This window comes from Oxyura jamaicensis, chromosome 18 (genome assembly GCF_011077185.1).
Source record: "Oxyura jamaicensis isolate SHBP4307 breed ruddy duck chromosome 18, BPBGC_Ojam_1.0, whole genome shotgun sequence".
NCBI lineage: Eukaryota > Metazoa > Chordata > Aves > Anseriformes > Anatidae > Oxyura > Oxyura jamaicensis.
The window spans coordinates 11,477,649-11,487,350 of NC_048910.1; the positions used below are offsets into that span (position 1 = coordinate 11,477,649).

At 64.2% G+C, this 9,702-nt stretch overlaps 1 protein-coding gene and 2 long non-coding RNA genes across 3 annotated transcripts in view; 2 read left to right on the forward strand and 1 right to left on the reverse strand.

Annotated features, from left to right (window-relative positions):
- The window catches only part of LOC118175896, an 11,222-nt gene extending 1,667 nt beyond the window's left edge, over positions 1-9,555 (forward strand). The window contains exon 3 of the long non-coding RNA XR_004755181.1: positions 9,276-9,555. This is a non-coding gene — a long non-coding RNA (uncharacterized LOC118175896). The remainder of the gene's footprint in view (positions 1-9,275) is intronic.
- Positions 2,800-5,776, forward strand: SSTR2 (somatostatin receptor 2). Its single transcript, XM_035342531.1, has 2 exons — positions 2,800-3,048; positions 3,649-5,776. Exon 2 carries the CDS (start codon positions 3,724-3,726, stop codon positions 4,837-4,839), a length of 1,116 nt encoding a protein of 371 aa, XP_035198422.1. The 5' UTR covers positions 2,800-3,048; positions 3,649-3,723; the 3' UTR covers positions 4,840-5,776.
- LOC118175895 lies at positions 5,527-7,061 on the reverse strand. The gene is made up of 3 exons (XR_004755180.1): positions 6,989-7,061; positions 6,658-6,927; positions 5,527-5,537 (listed from the first exon to the last, which is right to left on the reverse strand). It is a non-coding gene; the product is annotated as an uncharacterized LOC118175895 (long non-coding RNA).
- Positions 9,556-9,702: the final 147 nt, after the last annotated feature.

Genomic DNA, 9,702 nt, shown 5'->3' on the forward strand with positions numbered 1-9,702 from the left:
CCCCCAGGAACCCGTCCCGTCCCGTCCCCCCCCCCCCCCAGCGCAAAAAGGGTTTGGCGAGCCGACCCAGCGTTTTTGCCAGCGATTAACAAGAAAAGCAGCAGAGACCCCCAGAAGGGCTCCGGGCAGGGGCACGCCAACTGCTGGCACCGCAGCTGCCTCCCATCCCAGGGGTCCGGCACAGCCTCTGCCCCCCTGCCCCGTGCCCCGGGGGGGGGGGGGGGGCCGCCCCCCCCCCCCCCGGCCGGGGGGGGGGGGGGGGTCACGCCGCCCTCCCTGCGGATCGGGGCGAGAGGTCGCTGCGCCCTCTCCCTCCGTTGGCAACCAAACCCCCGGCGCCTTTCCACGCTCGTTTCCAGGACAGGGGTCGAGAGCGTTGGTTTTTTTATACAGGAGCCTCGCGGAACAGCTGGGGATGGAACAGGAGGCGTGGAGGGGCTCTAAGAGCCGCTGGGTGGTCACGTAATCCCCGTGGCCCTCTCCCATGGCGGTCGGGGTGGTGTGGGAAGGGGCTGTGCGTTTCTCCCAAACCCAGCCCTGCCAGTAAGTGGCTTTTGAGCAGAGTGGATGCTTCCCAAACTGAAGGACAAAGAGGAGTTTCTGTGCCAGCACCGAACCAGCTGCTGGGGTAAGGCAGCGTCTCTCCAAACCGGGGACCACCCAGAGGTACAGATCAGAGCCTACACGGGGCTCAAACTCAGAGCTAAATCGAGGCAGATTCAGAAAAAAATAATAATAAAAAAAAATACCTTCAGCAGACCCGAGCAGAGCTTCCTGATTCAGTTAGCTGCTGCCACGCTCCTCGCTAGACAGACACCAGCTCCGAGCAGCTCCTCGGTGCAGACCAGCCCTTCACTTCATTAGTTGGTGGGGTTTTTTTTTGTTTTGTTTTGGTTTGGTTTGCCTTTTTTTTTTTCCTTAATGACCAGGTCTGGTTTGATCCGAGTGAGCTGGCTGGCTTAATGCTCACAGCTGCCTGGCTCCTGCCTCCAGCACCAGAGCAGAGGGGCTGGGCAACAGAGCAGAGCCACAAAGGTGCAGGGCAGGGGTGCTGAGGCCGTGGTGCCTGGAGACGCCCCTGTGCTGGCCACGCTCAGAGGCAGCCCCAGAATTTCCCCCCTCGCTCAGCCCCAGCCTCCCAGCAGCATGAGGATGATGCTCAGTGATGCTCAGCACCACGATGGGACAGCACAAGGTGAGGGCAGGGGGGACAACCCTCCTGGAGCGCTCTGCGTTCTGAACACCAGACCTGGAGCTGGGGAGAGATGGGGGGAAAAGCGCTCGGGGCTGTGGGAGAAACGCTGCGAGGCCAGGTCTGAGCGTGCGGCGTGGTGGGGCTGCAGCACGACCCGCCGCCAGCACGGATCTGCTGAGGGACCCCGGGGACAGATGTGGCAACATCACCCGTGCGGGGGAGAAATTCAAGGAGGCAGCTCTGGAAAAACACGGGCAGCGAGGCTCCGCAGCGCCCTGCTGACGGTGAGGCCGTGGCGTGCGGAAACCCTCCAGCTCTGCTGGGGAAGGGCACGGACAGGACATCCCTCCTGGGCACGCAAGCCAGCGGGGAGAAAACAACTGTGAAAAGGTCACGAGGCGTCAAAGCCTTCTCCTGTGCCACACCAGGGCTCTGCGTTCCCTGCTCCTGGGTGCAGGGGAGCATCTCTGCTCTGCCTCCACCTCTCCTGGGGAAGAGCATGGCTGGGGGCACACACGGGCACTCATCGGGGGCAACGGGGGGCTGGCAACCCCCAGAGAGCTGCCCTCGGTGACACAACGGGACCCCAAACCCCAGAGGGCAGCACCCCACGGAGACCCCACCACCCATCTCACCTTCCAGGCCATCCTCTCCACATCCTCTCTCCTTACACATTTTTACCGGGACGTTAATTTCCACATTATTTATTCTAGTGGAAGCTTTTCCCAGCCTCCGAAAGATTTATGAGGCTGATAATGATTCTTGCTCTTGCTCCAAGACCCCGTGTCTTCAGATCCACCTTTGGAAGTGGATGGCTAAGTGCAAATGCGAACCTCCCAGCCCTCTGTGCTGCAATCAGGAGCCTTGCTCCTGGCTCTTTGTTTTAAGTCACTCTTAATTTCCTGCTTTCTATTTTCTCTGTGATAAATGACGGAAAGATGAGGGGGTGGAAGGAATCGCTATTATTTAATTGCTTTCAAACCTCAAACAAGCCGGAGCAGAGGTTATCTCACCCCGAGCTCTCTTGTTGGCCTTCTTCCTCCAGCCATCGTTACTGGGTAACTGCAGCGGGGCAGGCTGTGGCAGCAGCCACCCGTATTGCACGAGCCCCACCTTCCATGCGGAGCCCCCAGAGCTGTGGCTGATCCTTGCCTCCCCTGCCCACCTCTCCCGGGACCTGCCTTCCCTTCCCTTTGGTCGCAAGGTGCAAAATCCTGGGGCAAAGACACTCCTGGCACCCCAAGAGACACGGGGACTTCGTGCACTTGGCGCGGCAAGCTCCAGCGAGGTGACAGCGTGGCCGTCACCCTGCCCTGTCCCTCCCTCCCGGTGCCCCTGGAGAGGCCAGCGGGTGCTGAGCCCTCTGCACCACCACCAGAAGCAAACGTTGAGAAGCTTTGGGCACCCTTCACCATGCCAGCAGCCATCGGAGGAGCAAAGCACGGCACGGCCGGGAGCTCCTCTAGGAGGGGGCTGCAGCACCCAGAAAGCTGCGGTGGCTTCGCGGTGCTGGTGGGGCAGGGTGGGCGCAGCAGGATGGGTGCATCAGGGTGGGCAGCACCGAGCATCACCGGGCAGCATGGGCAGGGTGAGCAGCACCGGGTAGCACCGAGCAGCACCGAACAGCACCGGGCAGCACCGGGCAGGGCTGTCCCCGCCCCGGCCCCACGGAGCCGCCCCACGCGGGGCGGGGCGCAGCCGGTGCGCTGGGTCCGGCGGCGGAGCCGCTCCGGGAAAGGCTGCGCGGAGCCGAGCGGTGCGGAGCGGAGCCCATCGGGGTGCGGTGCGGAGCGGCGGGCGCTGCCGGCGCCTCCCCGCTGCCCGCGGGGCCGGGGCGCGGCGGCGGGGAGCAGGTGAGCGGAGAGGGGCGAGCTCCCCCCCCCCCCCCCGGGTGCCCCCTGCACGGTACCGGGAAGGCGGCCGCTCCCCGGCTCAGCACCCCAAGGCTCAGCACCCCCTGGTTCAGCACCCCCCGGGCGGCTGCAGCGACCGGGAGCCGGCGGGCGATGCGCGGAGCCGCGGCTGGGAGCGGAGGGAGCGCGGTGCGGGGCTGGGGCTGGGGCATCCCCGCACCCCGAGCGCAGCCTCCACGGGGGCTGCCGGGGCTCGGCTTCCCCCTCCCCGGGTTGCGGTGGGGCTGCCTCCTCGTCGGCTCCTGACCAAGGGGAAGGTTCCCCCCCCCCCCCCGCGTTGGGCATCAGCCCCACGCCCCCGGGGAGCAGCAGCCGCATTCTGGGGGTCGCGAGGGGTCCGGAGCCGCTGGGGTCAGGAGGAGCCGCGGTGTGCCCCGGGCAGACCCCTCGGTGCCGCACGGGCTCCGGGGGGAGGAGAGGTGGGGGAGCCGGGCTGGGGAAAGCTGCTCCAGGGAGCGTCTCTTCCCCCAGAGCTCGGCAGCGGGATGGGCACCTCCTCCCCAGGAATCCCTTCATTTTCACTTATTCTCTCATTTCTAGAATCTTCTCCTTAATCCCCAAAGGGAGGGGAGATGACATCTCGGCTCCTCTGAACCGCCTGTGACCGGCAGAGCCATGGATCTGGAATTCGAGCTGCCCAACGCCACCGCCTTCTGGTTCTCCCCAGCTTCCCCGTTCGACAACTTCTCGGTGGAGGCGCCCACCAACGCGTCGCAGAACGCCACCGGCCAGCACTTCGACCTAACCAGCAACGCCATCCTCACCTTCATCTACTTCGTGGTCTGCATCGTCGGGCTGTGCGGCAACACGCTGGTGATATACGTCATCCTCCGCTACGCCAAGATGAAGACCATCACCAACATCTACATCCTGAACCTGGCCATCGCGGACGAGCTCTTCATGCTCGGGCTGCCCTTCCTGGCCATGCAGGTCGCCCTGGTGCACTGGCCCTTTGGCAAAGCCATCTGCAGGGTGGTCATGACGGTGGATGGGATCAACCAGTTCACCAGCATCTTCTGCTTGACGGTTATGAGCGTTGACCGGTACCTGGCTGTTGTCCATCCCATTAAATCTGCCAAGTGGAGGCGGCCCAGGACAGCCAAAATGATCAACGTGGCCGTCTGGGGTGTCTCCCTGCTGGTGATCATGCCCATCATGATTTATGCCGGGGTGCAGCACAACCACGGCAGGAGTAGCTGCACCATCATCTGGCCGGGGGAATCGGGCGCGTGGTACACGGGCTTCATCATCTACGCCTTCATCCTGGGCTTCCTGGTGCCTCTCACCATCATCTGCCTTTGCTACTTGTTCATCATTATCAAAGTCAAGTCCTCAGGCATCAGAGTGGGCTCCTCCAAGAGGAAAAAGTCCGAGAAGAAAGTCACCAGGATGGTCTCCATTGTGGTTGCTGTCTTCATCTTCTGCTGGCTCCCCTTCTACATCTTCAACGTCTCCTCCGTCTCCGTCCTGATCGTGCCCACGCCCGTCCTCAAGGGCATGTTCGACTTCGTCGTGGTCCTCAGCTATGCCAACAGCTGCGCCAACCCCATCCTTTACGCCTTCCTGTCCGACAACTTCAAGAAGAGCTTTCAGAACGTCCTCTGCCTGGTGAAGGTCAGCGGCATGGACGACGCGGACCGCAGCGACAGCAAGCAGGACAAGTCCAGGCTCAACGAGACCACGGAAACCCAAAGGACCCTGCTCAACGGTGACCTGCAGACGAGCATCTGAGGGGCCGGCGGCGTTGTCCTCTGCTCGCTCTCCTCTCCCCACTTGCTCCCAGCAGCACGCAGGGAGTCAGGGGATGGCAGCGCGCACGCCGGAGGGCCGGGTGTCCTCAGCTGGGCTGGCTCCCGAGCTGCTGGCGGGCTGGCTTGTCGGCACTGGGAAGGATGTGGTTCTGAGGAGCTGCCTCGCCAGGAGCACAAAGACAACTCGTAGAAATCCCCACGTGGCAGCGCGCATTTAAACACCAAAGTGCCACCGTGGGACACAGCCATCGCAGGGGCAGCGCTGCTGGCTCCTCTGGCGTTACCCTCAGGGCTGAAGGCAGCTCTGGGTGCTCTGCCCCGGGACGGGTGCTTGCACGTGGACAGACGCCGTGGAGCCTGGCCGGGCTGCGCCCTGCACGCATGAGGGGGTGACCTCAGGAGCTGCCACCGCCTGTGCCACCGCCTGGATGCGCTGAGACCTGGCAGGAGCTCCCTGGGCGTGCTGCGCTCCTGCAGTCCCCGAGGAGATGAGGATGTTTGGGGTTGTACTTTGCCCAGCTTAGCACTCAGCCACGTCCCCTGAAGCCTCCCTACTGCTGTTTGACTGCGTCCTTTGCAGAAGGGGTCCGGCCGCGGAGGAGGCGCAGCAGGACGGAGGCAGCTGCCCCGAGGGACGCAGCCCTCTCCTGTGCCCCCCGCTGCAGGAGAGCCCCTGCCCTCCTCCCTTCCATGACGTCACCTTCCTGCAGGTTTTCTCCTCGGATGGAGGATTTCCCCCTTTTCCCTCCTGCCGTCCGGATCCGTTCGCATCAGTCTCTGGCTGCGCCACCGGCCTGACACCGCCGCTGTCCCCAGTGAGCCCTGGTCAGGGGGGCTGAGCAGCCACAGCACGGTCCGGTAGGAAATCCTCGGGGGTTGGAGTGCCCTGGTGCAGGCTGCTGTTCGTCCCGTCCTGCTGCTGATGGCTTCCGTGGCTGGGTGAGACTCGAGCTTGTCCTGCTGCGGCGGTGGCTCCGGGATCGTCCCCACGGTGAGCGAGCAGCACCCGGCGGCTGGGGGCTGGGGACACCGCCCCTGCTCCTCCCAGGCACAGCACGAAGGAAAAAGGGTTGATGGAGGAGACAGCTGACAGGTCAGGGGATGCCTGGGGACATGACGCAGACCTTCATCCCAACCAAAGGGACCGGCAGAGCAGGTGACACGGAGCTGAAGGAGCCCCTGTGAAAGCCCTGGAGGAGAGTCCCCAGCCTGCCCACCCCCCCCGTGGGATGGCTGCAGCTGCTCCTGTCCCCGTGCCCCAGGGCTGACGGCGAGGCTGTGACGGCTGCGAGCCACCCACGTCGCTGCCGGGGTGCACGTCCTGCAGGTAACTGCACGGGGAGGGGGGGCAGCAGCTTCCCCAGGGGCTTCCAGCACGAAGCCGTGAGGAGGAGCAGGGCTGCACGCATCCAGCCCCACGTCCCTCTCCCACACCACGGCGTGGGTAAGGGGGGGCCCTGGGGTGCGGGTCGCAGCGTGAGGGGGTGGCGGGTCTGGTCTGGATGCTTGGGGCAGAGCCAACCTCAGCCCCCCACGGGTCCCCCCTTGGCAGGGGGACCCGGGATCCACAACGCTCCGGTCAGACACCAAAACAGCAAGTAGAGCCCAGCCCCAGCGGCGCCCAGCGCCTGCTGAGTTGAGCTGCTCAGGAATGTCCTGGAGCAGTGGCTCTGCCCCTGCCCACGCCTGGGGTCGGCACACAAACCCTGCAGAGCCCGAGCAGGAGGGAAGGCGCTGGGGTACTGAGGTACCTGGGAACGCAGCGATTTAGGTGGAAGGAACCATCCAGCCCCCACACTGGCAGGCGCTGAGCTACAAACGAGAAGGGCAGGGGGACGGGGGGCAAGGACGAGCAGTCCCACCAGGCGCTGCCTGTTTCGGGGTGCCGCCTTGTCCAGTCCACACCCCCAGGCCACGCTCCAGGAGTGCCAGCTCCAAGTTTTCCTGTGGCTTTGCCCCTGCAGCGAGTCCCCACAGCCCAGAGCATCACCCCCATCCTGCCGTGCCACCCCACCGCCCCTCACCAGCCCCCCAAAACCCCACGGGAGCTCCGTGCTGGGCTCGGTGCCTGCTCCCTGCCACGTCCCCACCGACACCAGCCCCAGCACGGCAGCGGAGGGGCACCCCACAGGGCGCAAAGCAGCGCCTCGCCAGCATTTATTTGCTCTTAACCATTTACCCCCTGCTCCGAGGGACGCGCAGCACGCCGAGGGGCTGCGTGGGCTCGGTGCTGAGCAGGCGCTGGGCTGCTGGCAGCCGCTCGCGTCCCTGCGACGGCTCCATTAGGGCGTGTGGAAACCCACCGCGAGAAACGGTGACGGCAGCGCAGGCTGCCTCCGGATGCCGCAGGAATGAAAACGAGCAGCGTGTCATAGTGAAAATACAAGCTCGGCATCGCCAGGCTGGCTGCAGCCGCCGTCAGGATGAGGCTTCGGTGCCAGAGCGGCGGCGATGCGTCCGCTGGGCTGCGGGTGGTTGGTGTCTGGTGGGCGATGGAGGAGTTGGGTGGGTGGAAGGAGCGTGGGGCAGGCCAGGAGGCAGGGAGGGAGGGGGGTTAAAGCCCCCGGTGCTTGCAGCCCCCAGCACACGCCTGCAGCGCTGCCGGCAGCGCTCCGGTCCTGCCCGCGGGGCCCCTGCCACCAGCACCATGACCCACGGCGGGGCTCCTGGCCAGCAGGAGCCTCCAGCAGGAGCCCCCCATCTCCTCTGTGTGCTGCAAGTACAGAAAGCACAGCTTTGTAGCACAGGATTGTCCTCAGGAGCCTTGGAAAGGACGCGTGCCCCCAGGTGAGACGTGGAGAGGATGCTTGTGCCCAGGTCAGCTCTGCCCTGGCACACACACAGAGACCCCCGTGGCAGCTCGGAGCTGTGGGAACGGGGCTTGAGCTGCTGCTGCTTGTCCTCACGTCTGCCCTGCACGAGGGGGCTGGGAGCTGAAATACCCCAGTTCCCTCCTTGGCACCCGGGGACCCTCGTGGGACAGGGATAACGGGGCAGCAGGCGAGGAACACGGGACACAGGGAGCTGCTGTGGGCTCCCCAGATGCCACCCCAGGTGGGCTGCATGGAGCAGAGCACGAGGAACCTCCTGGGCACTGCTGGGGCCCTGAGGCACCTCCCGGGCACTGCTGGGGCCCCAGGGCTCAAGCAGGGGAAAAGGCAGAGCAAAACAAGCCCGTCTTGGCAGGGAGAGCAGGAGAGGGAGCCACAGGCGCTGCCCAGCACTCGCAGTAAAAGCAGGTGAATAAAAGCTGCTGCTGGGTCCTCACCAGCTAATAAACAGCAGCGCCACTGCTGCCGCGAGTAGCAAAGTTTTCCTTCTCAGCCACTTGAATTTAGTGGGAACTTGACCTCGTATTGGATCTGCTCAGAACAGCCTCGCAGGGCTGCCAGCGGCGTAATGAGAAATCTCTCCAGGTTCATTTCAGAGCGGAGAGGCTGATCCTGCGAGTGCTGGAGCAGCCCTGCTGCCCCCTCACATGCAGACTGTCCCCAGGCAAGCGAGATTAATTACAGCTCCGGACTTTATCCCAAACTGGAGGTGATGGGAGTGCCCTGTGTCCCGCAGTGCCTCTGTGTGCCCTGTGTCCTAGTGTCCTGTAGTGCACCCAGGGGACCGGGGTGCAAAGCTCGGTGCTGTGGCTGTGCCCAGCATCGGCCAGGGCTTGCTGGGACAGATCCTGGATCCCAGCACCGTGATGGTCGGCTCTCCCCAGCCAGCGCCCGCTCCAACAGGCAGGGAGAGGCTGCCTTCAGACCTGGAGCCTTCCTGATGCATCGCTGCAGCTCCTGACACCAGCACCAAAGCTGCCTTGGACTTCTTTGCTGGGAACACCGACAGCGCTTGCTCCCCAGACCTGTGCCGGAAAGATGCGGGGTTCAACGCAAGAGACGGTCCAGAGCCCCTGGGGCCGTGGGAGGGGGGCACTGGGGGTCCCTGCGGCGCTGATGGCACCTGCACTGGGGCGCACGGCCTGAGAAACAGCTTGTGCTTTGCTCCGGAGGTTGTTTCAGCCGCCACCTGTGGCCCGGAGACACCTCGGCCCTTCTCTGTCCGCCGGCGATCCCCAGCTCATACCTCATGCTGGTATTTCACCCTGCTCGCTCCAGGACTGCACAAAGGAAGAGCACGAGGACACGGCTCCAGCTGGGATCAGGGGAACCTGCCTCGGTCTGGACCACGAGGAAACGAGGGACACAAAGCCTGGGCACCCAGCCCACGCTGCGTGGTCGGGAGGGAAGGGACGGGTGACTGTACATATGTATATACACCAGACATGCCAGCACAGGGTTTTGTTAGCACTGATGCTGTAGAGACACTCTGCACCCCTGCTCTGCCGTGTGTGCCACAGTCAGCATTCAGGAGGCACACCGAGCCCTTTGGGGTTCCCTGGCTCTGCCGTGGGGCTGGCCGCAGAGGCAGAAGGGCCCATGGAAGCTGCTGCCGCGCTGAGAGGTGACACCAGCAGGGGAAGAGCTTCAGCCCTTGCGAAATGCGGAGCCCTTCCCTGCCAAGCTCGGGGCTCCAGCGACGGGGAGCGTCCCCCCCCTGCAGCGCCGCGCCGCCCACGTCCTGTACATACACCCCCCTGTATCTATATCCGTGCTCTGTGTGGTGTGCGTGGGTCTGGTGTAAGACATTGTGACTGGAACACGATGGAGAGCGTTTCTGCTTTAAGCCTTCTTCTTCCGAGCAATATGCTGTCTCTCAAAGCCTGGACGTGGAGCTGAGCAGCAGCAAAAGGCTCCTCGCTGCCAGTCTCGCGGGGAAGGAAACGCTGAGGGGGGTGGGAGGGAAGTAAAGGTTTTCCTACGGTTTCTGAATTTCTGTGCATGTGTCAGAG

What these genes read in the sequence shown, in the direction of transcription:
- SSTR2 (XM_035342531.1), top strand. Translation starts at nt 3,724, where the DNA reads ATGGATCTGGAATTCGAGCTGCCCAACGCCACCGCCTTCTGGTTCTCC.